Source organism: Microcaecilia unicolor, chromosome 3 (assembly GCF_901765095.1).
Source record: "Microcaecilia unicolor chromosome 3, aMicUni1.1, whole genome shotgun sequence".
NCBI classification, from domain to species: Eukaryota; Metazoa; Chordata; class Amphibia; order Gymnophiona; family Siphonopidae; genus Microcaecilia; species Microcaecilia unicolor.
Genome location: NC_044033.1, coordinates 42,619,400 through 42,633,054, shown reverse-complemented (window position 1 = coordinate 42,633,054; position 13,655 = coordinate 42,619,400). Strand labels below are relative to the sequence as shown.

Genomic DNA, 13,655 nt, shown 5'->3' with positions numbered 1-13,655 from the left:
TGATGCAAGACCAGTAACAGCTAATAGCAGTAACCTATCAGGGGTAATTCTGTGACTTCTTTGACCACTGAGAATGATCTAGTTTCAATGGGTAATTCCACTTTTTATCCTGTTACATAGTTTCTGCTAACTACAGGCCTATTCCAAATTTGCCACCATTAGCTAAGATAACGAAAATGATTCTTCATTCTCAATTGGGGGATTGTCTGGATAAAACTAATAATCTCCACCCCCCAAAAAAATTGGTTTTAGAAAAAACTAATGAACTTCAACTGTACCTAGATACAGGCAGTAATGTATTGCTGATTTCACTCTACATGATGACAGCTTTTAGCCTTGTAAGCCATATGTTGCTGCTGTGGATAGACTGAAAAGTATTGGTATGAAAGATACTATGCTCAGCTGGTTTCAGTCGTCATTGTCTGGGTGTGTGTTTCAAATTTTAGCATATTTCAAATTTTAGCATATTCATTTGCATATATACATATATATTCAAATGAATATGCTAATATGGAGGACGGAAGGGAGGGGAAAAGAGCTGGCTTTTGGGGGGAATAACCATAATGAATATGTATGAGAGATCAAGCCAGCTCTTTCACCCTTCCTTCCTTATTTCCAACTTACCCAGCACTCCCAACCTGGCAATTACTGCTCTCTTTTAAGCCTGTGAAAAGTGTAAAATGCCTTTATTGTCCAATTCCTACCAGCAATATAATCAAAAAGAAAAACATTTATAAAATGCACCATGTTTGTACTGTTAAACCATCCCCTTCCCTTCCCCATTCTATCCAGCGTCTCCCTCCCCCTTCACAGCATCTCCCAAGAACGACAACATGGATGCAGCAGCTCACAGCTGTGTTTTGGACGGCTGCGCGGGGGAGTGGAAATTTAGATTAACCAAATGGGCTTCCTTACTTAAACAGTGGACTAGATAGGCTGGCTCACTCCACTCCCGAAGCTGCAGCGGTGAACGAGCGGGTGGGAAAGCAGCAAGCAAGAAGCCAGGCTCGAGTTGACTCCGTCCTTTGCTTCCTGAATCCTGCCCTCTCTGCGTCCCGCCTTCCTCTGACATCATTTCCTTTCAGGTGGGACGCTGAGAGGGCAGGATTCAGGAAGCGAAGGATGGAGTCGAGCCTGGCTGCTTGCTTGCTGCTTTTACCGTTATGGCCGCCTGTTCGCCGCTGCGGGAAAGAAGATTCGTCGTTTGGGGGGGAGCATTGCCCCCCCTCGCCCCCCCAGTCTACGCCCATGCACTTGGTCCTCTATAATCTTCAAATATCAAAAAGTTGTGCCAATTATATGAGACTCCACCCCGTTTATTTGATTTATAGAGCTAACTTATTCAACACTTGGTTAGCAACTTTTTGATATTTCTGGGATAAGCATCATAAAATGTATTGAGCTTTTCTGGGATCTTGCCAGGTATTTGTGACCTGGATTGACCACTGTTGGAAACAGGACACTGGGCTTGATGGACCTTTGGTCTGTCCCAGTGTGGCAATACTTATGTACTTATTATGTTTCTGTGCAAGAAGCTTTGATATGTGGGGTTCTAAAAAAAAGTCTATATTGATCCCTGCCAATTTTAATATCTTTAAAACTTTTGACATCTTTGGTGCAGGGTTTTGCGGTCAGTATTTTCATGTACACTAGAACATACAGCTTCTATATGTTTTATGATTCTAGTACAGTCATTTCAGAATCTTGATGTTGATAAATGTTTAAAACTCTTTCAGTTCAACCTTAATCCCTTAAAATTAGAAGCTATATCGTTTTCCAGGAAGTCTTTTGCTTCACTGCATTCACCTATTATTTAAGGGTAACAATACCACTGAAGAACGTTGTGACTATTCTTGTCTTTTTAACTGATTTTGACGTCCAGATTTCTGTGGTAATTAAGAAAAGTGTGTTTCCTCAGAATGATTTGGGCTGTGTGCTCATTCTTGGATAATGCATCCATTCATATTTTGATTCATGCTTTTATTATCAGTCACCTTGATCATTGTAATTCTTATCTCTGAATTACTGCCATTAATATTAAGAGACTTCATTTGATTCAAGATATCACTGTAAAGTTTTTACATTGCACAGAAAAATATTTATTTCTGAAAGTTTACTAAACCATACCATCAGGGTGGTTTCCAGCCTAAAAGTATAAGGCATATCACATAATATGTTACAACTAATTTATTAAAAAATCACTTACAACTTAACAAATCACAAAAGTAATACACTTACAGGAAAGTGTCAATATCAAATAGACCAGTAGATCAACAGTGGAAGACCACCACTATCATTTCCCCTCACTCCTGGATATCCCTAAAAACCTATTGAAAGAACAATGTTTTTACCCCCTTCTTAAATTGTAGTCATTATGACTTGGTGGAAATATGGGGCTGGGGCATTCCAAAATGAAGGGGCCAAAACAGCTCTGTAGACTGGCATGTACCATCAAATCTGACACTAGGTGGGAGGGAGGGGGGAATAGTAAGGAGAGAGGCCAGAGAGGAACACAGATTTTGAGATGTGTTAGATAAAACAGTTTTCCAGGTGTAGGGGCTAGTCTAAATACAGAGTACAGTGGGGTTGCAAGCAGAAACTTAAACTAGTATATGAAAATGAGCCAGTGCTGCACTGCTAAAAGGATGGGGAGAGACAGTCACTTACTTGCTCTGTATAGGAGCTTAATTGCAGTACTCTGGACCAGTCAGAGTCGTTTAAGTGATAGTAATGGAAGCCCTTTATAAAGAATGTTAAAATAATCCAGTTCTGTGGTTACAAAGAGAGAAGAAGGAACTTAAATCAAACTTGCCTTTGGCAGACATTAATTGTCTTAAGTCATTGACATACAAGGGGCCCCACCTCTGGAATTTGCTACCCTTACACCTGAAACTACAAATACCTTTATCTCAATTTAAAGCTGACTTGAAGACTTTTTTGTTCAACAATGATTTCTACTAATCCCACTCCGTTCTTGTGCGGGCCAGCCCCTGGAGTGTAATGAGAACTCACCTAATGTTTTTTTTAATCTCTGTCTTTAGTCTATGAATTAATGGAGTTCTACCCCCCTTCCCTCACTCAGTCTTGTGTTTAAACTCACCTTATTTTATTTTTAAATCTTATTGATGAATATTGTAAGCCACCTAGATGGCATGTCTGTATGGCAGGATAGTAAATACTTGGAAGTGTGACAACTGATGAGATCACAGAGGAACTCTGAAAAGTAAAGGCTAGCATTGAATCAAGAGTGATACCCAGAATACAAATTGAATCCTGAAGCTGTTATGGTGATCCTAGACTGGAGATGGAAGTTTCTTCGAATGACCAAAGCATAATGCTTTCCTTTTTGGAACAACTAAAACAAGTAAATAATCCTGGAATCAGTTTGCAACAGCAATGAGATATTGTTCGACCAGGATAATATATAGCCTGGAGTGATCAGCAGGGAACAGAATCTGCACATTATCGGCATAAATGTACAGAGTGCCACCAAGCAATTGAATGAGTATCACCAGCAGAACTATAAAGGTATTGAAGAGAGCAGGTACCAGTAGGGAGCCCTGGGGAACTCCATTGGAAAGAGGCTGTTTAGAGGATATTGGTGTTCCTGATGCAACTAGATATGATCATGTGATAATTTTGTTAAAAGATGAGCACTGACTTTCAGTTCTGGCAATAGGGAAAATTAAAATCTTGATGATGGAATTTCACATATACTGCTCTAGTTTGCCGCATTACATTGCATCTTTCATTACTTACACATCTTGTAGGACATTGAGGTCATCCCAAGACAAATTGCTGTGCTTGCCCCAACCAGGATTAAGCTGGAACTGATTAGAAAGTCAATTTTCTCTTGTGTAGCACACAACTTATGGAATTCTTTGACATATGGAATGAAAGGGGGGTCCCCCCCCCCAAAAAATTTTTTTTTAATAACATTTGAAACATGGTTATTTACTGATTCAAACATGGTTATTTACTGATTCTTTTTAATAACTCATTGGCTAGTGTTCTTTTACTTTGGAAGACTGGATATGTTTTGTTTCATTTTGTTTTTACCTTATTTTATTTCCTCATCTGCTCAAGAATTGTAATTTTAATTCCATTTGGTTCATTTTCTTACTATCTTTCAATTATTAGGCTTATATGTTTTATAGTATGTTTGGTCAACCCTTTTTATTGTAAATGACCTAGATGTTTTATAACTATGCATGGTATAATCTGTCCAGTGGCGTAGCCAGACCTGAGATTTTGGGTGGGCCCAGATCTAATATGGGTGGGCACGCACTGTCTATATAAGTATGAGCAGTGTCTCTTGGGATCCTACAAAATAATGCCTTAGAATTCACTTGATGATGGATTTCTAAGTAGTCTGCCCAAAAGCTGCCCTGCATCAGTATAACCACATACATACTTAATGGAAAAATTGATATTTTTAAATATAATTACATTATCCCACAATCGCTCCACTGCAAAATGCTATGCACAAACTTGTGCAAAAACACACTCATATCCTTACTAAACCATAACAGCACTAATTCCAAGGACAGGACGAGCTACAACCTTATGCTTGAAAAGGCAGAACTGTAATTACACTAGGCTCTAAAACACCAATACACTACCTCGTGAAAAAAAAAAAGCAAAACAAAAAGGGCTGCAAATACTACACGCTATCAGAATACTGCACCTTGATCACACATGAACAACACATGACACAACGGACATGACACAAGGAACTAGAAATCAAAAAATATGAAGGCAAAATACTGAACTGGAAAGTTAACTCAAGAAGTCAGACTCAGCATGCAGCAATACCAGAAAAATTGAAACTTACATGCAAAATATCACAGATGTACATTTCCAAAAGCTGACATATTCTGAATAAAATACTTTTTTCTACCTTTGTAGTCTGATCTATTCGCTTTGGTCCCAGTGTCTTCTGTTTCATGCAGTGTCTTCTTTCTATCTGATATTTTTTCTCTCACCATGTCCACCATCCTCTTGTGTCCTTATGTGTCCTGTCTACCATCTGTAGCCCTGTCCCTATCCTTCCTCAACTCAGCAGTTTTCCTTCCATCCATATCCAGCATTTCTCCTCACTCCCCTCCATCCATGTGCATCTACTTCCTGTCTTCCCTCCCCTCCATCCATGAGCATCTCCTTCCTTTGTCTTTCCTTCCCTCCATCCTTGTACAACATTTTTCCTCTCTTCCCTGCCCTCCACTCCATCCACGTCCAGCATTTCTCCTCTCTTCCCTCCCCTCCATCCATGCGCATCTCCTCCCTGACTTCTCTCCCCTCCCTCCATCCAGCAACTCTCCATTCTCCCCTGCCCTCTCCTCCATCCACCCATATCCAGCAAATGTCCTCTGTCCCCTGCCCCCTCCATTCATCCATCCATGTTCAGCAAGTCTCCTTTCCTTTCCCCTGCCCTCCCCTCCATCCATCCACCCATATCCAGCAAATTTCCTCTCTCCCCTTTCCCCTCCATCCATGCCCAGCAATTCTCCTCCTTCCCCTGCCCTCCGCTCCATGTCCAGCAACTCTCCATTCCCCTGCCTTCTCCTCAATCCAACTGCAGCAAATTTCCTCTCTCCCCTTTCCCCTCCATCCATGCCCAGCAATTCTCCTCCTTCCCCTGCCCTCTGCCATGTCCAGCAACTCTCCATTCCCCTGCATTCTCCTCCATTCAACTCCAGCAAATTTCCTCTCTCCCCTTTCCCCTCCATCCATGCATGTCCAGCAATTCTCCTCCTTCCCCTGCCCTCCACTCCATGTCCAGCAACTCTCCATTCCCCTGCCTTCTCCTCCATCCAACTCCAGCAAATTTCCTCTCTCCCCTGTCCCCTCTAGCAACCCCTGTTGTCCAGCAATTCTCCTCTCTCCCCTGCCCATCCTGTTTCTATCCATCCCCTTCCCCATTCTATCCAGCATCTCCCTCCCCCTCTCTCCCCCTTCACAGCATTCCCATCTGTCTCAATAAAGAACCACAACGTGGATGCAGCTTGAGGCAGCTCACAGGTTTGCCTGCTTTAACTTGCCTGAACGGCGACGGCTGCGCGGGGGAGTGGAATAGATAGGCTGCTGGCTCACTTCCACTCCACTCCCCAAGTCGCAGCGGCGAACGGACGGCCCTAAAAGCAGCAAGCAACCAGGCTCGTCGACTCCATCTTTCCTTCGCTTCCTGCCCTCTCTGCGTGCGTCCCGCCTTCCTCTGATGTCATTTCCTTTCGAGTGGGCGGGACGCTGAGAGGGCAGGAAGCGAAGGAAGGATGGAGTCAACGATCCTGGTTGCTTGCTGCTTTTAGGGCCGTCCGTTCGCCGCTGCGGGTAAGAAAAAAATAACAGCAGGTCTGCGATTGGCTCGCAGACTAGGACTGGGTGGGCCCGAGCCAAGAATGGGTGGGCCTGGGCCCACCCAGGCCCACCCGTAGGTACGCCCCTGAATCTGTCAATCAAATAAATAAGTTTTTCTAAACTAGAACATTTCTGCAAGGATGAGTAGGAAAAAATTCCAAATGCAAGAATAGAAAGACTTTTAGCTGGCTACAGAAAAAGTTTGGAATCTGTAACGGCTGCCAATTGAGGTATTAAAATATACTAACTAAAATGGTATATAAACCCTCTGCCCCTGCCATGTTCACTGTTCTCTTATTTTGAATCTTTGAAAAAACTGCAATTAAATTGTATTTATGCATTAAAATTTGCAGAAAGATGTCAGGTTTAATTTTGTACCAAAACACACAAAAAGAGGCAAAAATATTGCAAAAAATGAGAACCAAACTATAGCAGCTGCTGTTCTAGCTTGATTATGTTTAATTTTGTACCATGTAGAACAGAAGTATGAGATGTACGACCTGTGGACAGTATCTGGCATGCTGCCCTTTTCCAAAGTCCCCCCACTCTGCTGCCTCCATCCAACCTCCATCAGAAGCAGCAGGAAGTGGCATCTTCCTTATAGTCTCCTCACACCCCTTCTTTTCCATGCTCCTGCTTTCCATTCACTGCTCTGCACCTCCAGCTCACCAAACCTGTAGCAGCACTAAAACTGTATTTGCAGAACCTTTGAGCCCATTTGCACCCTGCTACCTCTGATATGGAAAGTATACATTAAAGAGGGCAGAACTAACAGGGCCTTTGAGGTACACATGAGCTTGAGGATCCTGCACTTAATTAGAACTAGAGGATATAAATTGAAGTTGCAGGGGGGCCGACTCAGGAATAATGTCAGAAAATACTTTTTCACAGAGACGGTGGTAGATATCTGGAATGCCCTCCTGCGGGAGGTGATAGAAATGAAAATGGTAGCAGAATTCAAAAATGTGTGGGATAAACAAAAAGGAACCCTGTTTAGAAGTAATGGATCCATAGAAGCTTAGTGGTGATTAGATGACAACACCAGTAATTGGCAAGCAAAGCCAGCGCTAGACAGACTTCTGTAGTCTGTCCTGATCGTGGCTGGACAGATTCAGCTTCAGAAGCTGGAGAACAAGGCCAGTGCTTGGCAGACTTCTACGATCTGTCTTCTGGGAAGCTTGCCAGGTGCCCTTGGCCTGGATTGGCCGCTGTCGTGGACAGGATGCTGGGCTCGATGGACCCTTCATCTTTTCCCAGTATGGCATTACATATGTACTTATATGTACTTATGGTCGTGGCTGGACAGATTTGGATGAGCTAGAATGGGACTTTGATGATAACTTCAGAAGTTTTAGAACAAGGACAGTGCCATACAGACTTCTATGATCTATGCCCTGAAAATAGCAAAGACAAATCAAGATTAGGTATACATATGAAGTATCACATCATACCTTATGCTATGAGTTCTCTTGTTGGGCAGACTGGATGGACTGTACAGGTCTTTTATCTGCAGTCATCTATTATGTTACTTTCAGTGCTACCACTGCTGGTCTGGTTAAGTGCAGCAACTTTGGCCAGAGGGGATAAGAGTTTGGAAAGAAATTGCTTCATGGGAGTAGGTTAAAAGGATTATGCAGGACCATGTGCCAGGAGAAAGGAAGCAAGAGGGGAAATACTGGAAAATTGTGGGGGTGGGGGGGTGGGATAGGGAAATAGGGAGACAAAATAGAGATGTTGGACAAAAGATGCTGGCCATAGGGGAGGAGGTGAATAGGGAGACAGAACAGGGCCGGCGGAATGTGGTAAACAGGATATGCATGGCGGGGGGGGGGGGGCGCCAACATTCGAGGGGCACCAGAAAGTGCCATCCTTATCCTTCACTACACTACAGCTCTCCCAAGAAGACCTACCTTGATCCTTGAAGGCCACCCTGGTGGTTTAGTGGCCACTGCGGGGGCAGGAAAGAATCCCACTCTTTCCTGCCCTCTGCCATTCCTCCATCTCTGCTTTGCTTTTCTGTGCTGCGGACAGCGCTGCTGGGTTTTCAAAATGGATGCCGAGGCTTTGGTGGCAGTCTCGCAAGGGATCTGTACCGCAGGGATCTGGAAATTGGAATGACGAGTGAGATGATTAAATTTGCAGATGACGCAAGGCTGTTCAAGTTTGTTCAAACATGTGCAGACTATGACATATTGCAGGAAGGCCTTAGGAAATTGAAAGATTGGGCATCCAAATGGCAGATGTAATTTAATGTGGACAAATGCAAGGTGATGCACATTGGAAAGAATAATCCAAATCATAGTTACTTGATGCTAGGGTCCAACTTCGGGGGTCAGCACTCAAGAAAAAGATCTAGGTGTCGTTGTAGATAATACGCTGAAATCGTCTGCTCCATGTGCGGCAGCGGCCAAAAAAAGCAAACCGGATGCTAGGAATTATTAGGAAAGGGATGGTGAATAAGACCGAAAATACTATAATGCCCCTGTATCGCTCCATGGTGTGACTGCACCTTGAGTATTGCATTCAGTTCTGGTCGCCATATCTCAGAAAAGGGTTCTAGGTCAGTTCCCAACTGGACAGTTTCCACTGGACCATTCCCACCCACCAATTCCCACTTAGAACAATTCCCACTGATCCAATTCCCACCACAGCAGGAAGGACAATTCCCATCCATAACTTACAAAAAAAAAAATAAAACCCCCTTTTACACATCCCTTTCTCCTTCCAGATATGCAGTTCATTTTGGGGGGCAGTGCTCCCCCACAACCTCCTAACTTCACCCTGCCTACAATTAAACTAAAAAAAAAAAAAGATTTTAAATGCTCCTAAATAAATAAGTAAATAAATAGATAGATAGAAACTCTGAATGTTGCCCACAGCATGTGCAAAGTGTCCTATAATAATCAGCCTCTCAAAATTGAATAAACTTCCTTGAATGTACGACAGTGGGAGGGGAGTCACAGGCCAGCTACCGAGCCAGGAAAGGGAAGAGCTGGGGGAGCTGCTGCTGCTTGCTGTCTTTGCTCAGCTTGCTTGTGGCGGTGGGGAGACAGGGAGGAGAGGCGTGGAAGAGGGAGGTAGAGTGAGACACAAGGGAAGGTAAACCACCTGCCATCACCCAGAAGAGCTGTAGGAGCTGCTGCTTTCTCACTTTGCTCAGCTTGCTCATGGCGGTGGGGAGACAGTGAGGAGAGAGCGCACAGGAGGGACAGAGAAGAGAGCAAGACACTTATTCAACATGCACCCTGAAGACACATGGGACACATCACTAGAGCATCCATAATATCGGGACTTCATTGAAGGAAAAATTCAACAGTAAAAAAAAAAAAATCGAGATGTCACCAGCGGATGGGAACAGTCCGGGGGGGGGGGGGGGGGGAGGTACTGTTTGGGGATTGTCCCCTCAAGTAGGAATTGTCCAGGGGGGAATTGCCTTAGATGGGAACTGTCCGGGGGGGGGGGGGAATTGGTGGTTGAGAACTGTCCAGGGGGGAATTGGTGGGTGGGAAGTCCAGATGGGAACTAGCCGGATACCTAAAAAAACATATAGCAGAATTAGAAAAGGTTCAAAGAAGAGCAACCAAAATGATAAAGGGGACGAAACTCTTCTCGTATGAGGAAAGGCTAAAGAGGTTAAGGCTCTTCAGCTTGGAAAAGAGACGGATGAGGGGAGATGTGATTGAGGTCTACAAAATCCTGAGTGGTGTAAAACGAGTAGAAGTAAATCGATTTTTTTACTCGTTCCAAAAGTACAAAGACTAATGGGCACTCAAAGAAGTTACATGGAAATACTTTTAAAAACAAATAGGAGAAAATATTTTTTCACTCAACGAATAGTTAAGCTCTGGAACTCCTTCCGGAGGATGTGGTAACAGCTGTTAGCGTATCTGGGTTTAAAAAAAGTTTGGACAAGTTCCTGGAGGAAAAGTCTATAGTCTTCTATTGAGACAGACATGGGGAAGCAGCTGCTTGCCCTAGAATTTGTAGCATGGAATGTTGCCATGATCTGGGTTTCTGCTAAGTACTTGTGACCTGGCTTGGGCCACTGTTTGAAAGAAGATACTGGACTAGATGGATCATTGGTCTGACCCAGTATGGCTACTCTTATGTTCTTATGGTGAGATAGTGAAAGAAGGGAAGATACTGGACTGGACGATGGATAAGGAACAGGCGTGAACTCTGGATAGAGAAGCAGAAGAATAAATGGAAGAAAGCTGAAAGGAAAAGGTGAATATCGGAGATTGATGTATGGTAGGAAATAAAGAAGACAAGTGGAGAGAGAAGAAATGACCAATGCACAGGAAACCCAGAAAAGAATTGAGAGAAAATGGAAGAAAACAGAAACCAGTTACTGGGACCAATATTAATAGAAAAATGGCTTGACGACAAAGGTAGATGAATTGTGGGAGGCGTCAATATGGCATTGGAGTAGGATGTGTTATGATGAGTGCTCTAGCTCTTTGCCTTAACTGAGTGAGTTTTTTTCCCACAGGACCAATGCCTAAGTGTCGGATCAAAACTAAGGGGACTCTTCCCCTAGTCTTGTTTCCTCCTCCTGCACTCAATCTCAGCTTATGCGGTCTTGGTGAATGATGCATCACTTAGCCCATTAGGTCCCGAAACCCTACTGAGTTCTGGGTCTGGTGAGGGTTCTTCAGCAAAGCAGCATGGAAGACCCGGCAAAGAAGTTGGGTGCAGCTCTCCAGCCTCTGTAGTCAAACCCAGATAGTATTGATTCTGTGACAGTGGTTTTTAGTGTATTGCCAGTGGCAGGAACTTCATTAGACCTGCAGTGTCTGGAAGGTTCATGTCAAAAACATTAGCGTTTCCTCTTTAATTTTTTCTGGTTTGGCATCTTTGCTTGAAACGCTTCAGAAGCCTGAGGTGGTGATTTTGGAGACTCTGTAGACTAGCATGGAGAAACTATATAAGTTTTGTGCTGCTTTTTGTGCTTTTTTCTCAGTTAAAATTCAAGACATCGAAACCAAAATTGTTTCTCAGACTTCTAAGGTAGAAAGTTTAGAAACATGTAGTGTTGAAGTAAAATCTCTATATTCTAATAATAATACGGATAATGCTAATCTTGTGAGGAAGACTGAGAACTTGGAGAACAATAATAGTAAGCCGCATTGAGCCTGCCATGAGTGGGAAAGCGCGAGGTACAAATGTAACAAAAAAAACAAAAAAAAATCTCAATTTGAGATTTCTGCATTTTCCTCAATCAGATTTCACATTAGTGAAGAATTTCTTTGTTAAGTTCATAACAGTATTAGATTATCCAGGAAACACTTCCCCACCTTCGCCCGGAATGCTCATTAGAATACATTTGCATGGGGTTCTCGGTGGCTGCTAATGGCACACATTAGAGCCACAGAAAAACCCTTTGTGCATTGCTCTGTAAATAATATTTGCTTTAGACTGGCTACAATCAGTCTAAAGCAAATGTTCCCAGTAGGATAAGCTTTGTGTATCGGGCCCACAGTGAGCCTTTCTTCAGGAACTGGTATAAGGCTTAAGTGTGGCAAACAGTTGGTGCAAGGCAGAGACATTACAGAAAATTTAAACTTGTCTTATATGTATTTATATGAATGTTATTGTAGAGTTTATATGGAAATCATAATGTGCTAAAGAATATGCGGTTAGATACAAATTCTATTAAAGCTGATATTTGTGAGACTAGAAATTGTTACTTATGATAAAAATTGTTTTGATATCAATGTTTGCTTCCAGATTGCACCAGTAGAAAATGACAACAACTATGATGAACTGAAAAGAGATGCAAAGATGTGCTTATCCTTAATGTCTCAGGGGTTGCTGTACTCCCAGCAGGTGCCTTTAGTACTTGAAGTGCTAAAACAAGTGAGTAATGGTCTAAATTGTTTGAACTGTAGCAGTAGAAATCTCCTTTGTACCTCTAGGAATGTTTAGCATTTGAAAACAGAGTATGATGGAAGAAATGCATCACATTTCAGGTTTTTCTTTTCTTTGAAAGTACATAACATATTTTGCCTTTATTGCATAAGCAAAGTTTTAGTTTAAAATCTTTTTTATTGAAAAATAAAGCACAGAAACATAAAATTAAAGAATCTCCACACACATAATTTGAATACATTTAGCTTTCTGCACATGTTGAAGTGTCAGGTGATGAAAACACTATTCTTTTGTGCCTAAATATGAGCCTCATGAAAATGTTGTGTAAGAAGTTTTAGCAAGGCTCATCTTTAGGCACAAAAAAAGGGCATGAATGTGTACTGGCACCCCATTTGCTGCAAGTTTTTCATACATATAATTTGAAAACATTTAGCTGGAATATGTGATGAAGTGACATTTCATGACTCATGCTGAAAGTTGCTCCTATGCCGTAGTCTCCAGCAGCTGTCATCTGCAGTTCCTAGAGTCCTTTTGATAGTTGAGGAAAGAACGGAGCGCTAAAAGCTGGTGGCAGGAGATTCGTTAGAGGAAATAAAGCCACAGAAACTGGTTTCATTGTGGCATAAGACTGTAAGGAAATATAGTGCCCACTCAGCCATTTCCACCATTTCAGATCACAAATCTATCCATAGGCACAGCTGAATCGGCTACAATAGCTACTAGCACAACGCAAACTTTCCCTTGGCTCTTGGGCACTGCAGGGTATAACAGGTTTTCACAAAAAGTTAACAAGGGCTGTTTAATGCAGTGTCTTGCCATGGTTGTTTTTGGTGACATCAACTGGTTGGTTCTAAAACTTTTTAATTCTGCCTTGAAAACCAAAATTTGTTGGTACTATTGAAGACGTAAGAGAGGGAATCCAAAGCACACCCAACTGGGACCAAAGTCAAAAAAGCACAAGGAGTCTTCCCAAATAAAAGGTGTCAAACAGTATTTTATTAACAGACCCCTGTGTCAGGGGTCTAGGCAAAAAAACATTCATAATCACCAACATCCTATCCTATATAATAAAAAGCACCTCCAACATTCTGAAGCTGACTCTGTGGCACTGAGGCAGTGTAGGGTTCGTAAGTCTGTAGTTCAGCGTTTCACTGGCTCTCACTGTCCCCGTCCTCACCAATCAGACAGAACGGAACTTGGAGGAGAGAAGTGGAGTAGATTGAATCTCTTACAAACATGAGGTATGAACATCAGTGGAGGCAAGTGCACAGAACGGAAGGGAAGACAAACATTTAATCACTTTGTCACTCATTCACACACATCACACTCAGTCACTCTGTGTATCTCTCTCTTACACTGTAAAACACTCTGTCACTCTCAGTCTCTCACAACTGTATGTTGGATTCTCACGAGTAAGGAGCTCTTCT

The 13,655-nt window shown here is 42.6% G+C and overlaps 1 protein-coding gene across 2 annotated transcripts in view; it reads left to right on the top strand.

Moving 5' to 3' along the window:
- PSME4 (proteasome activator subunit 4) overlaps window positions 1-13,655 on the top strand; it is a 363,943-nt gene that overhangs the window by 315,029 nt on the left and 35,259 nt on the right. For both annotated transcript variants that reach the window (XM_030195844.1, XM_030195843.1), the window contains one exon: window positions 12,088-12,216. In XM_030195844.1, the coding sequence (XP_030051704.1) occupies window positions 12,088-12,216 (129 nt within the window). The remainder of the gene's footprint in view (window positions 1-12,087; window positions 12,217-13,655) is intronic.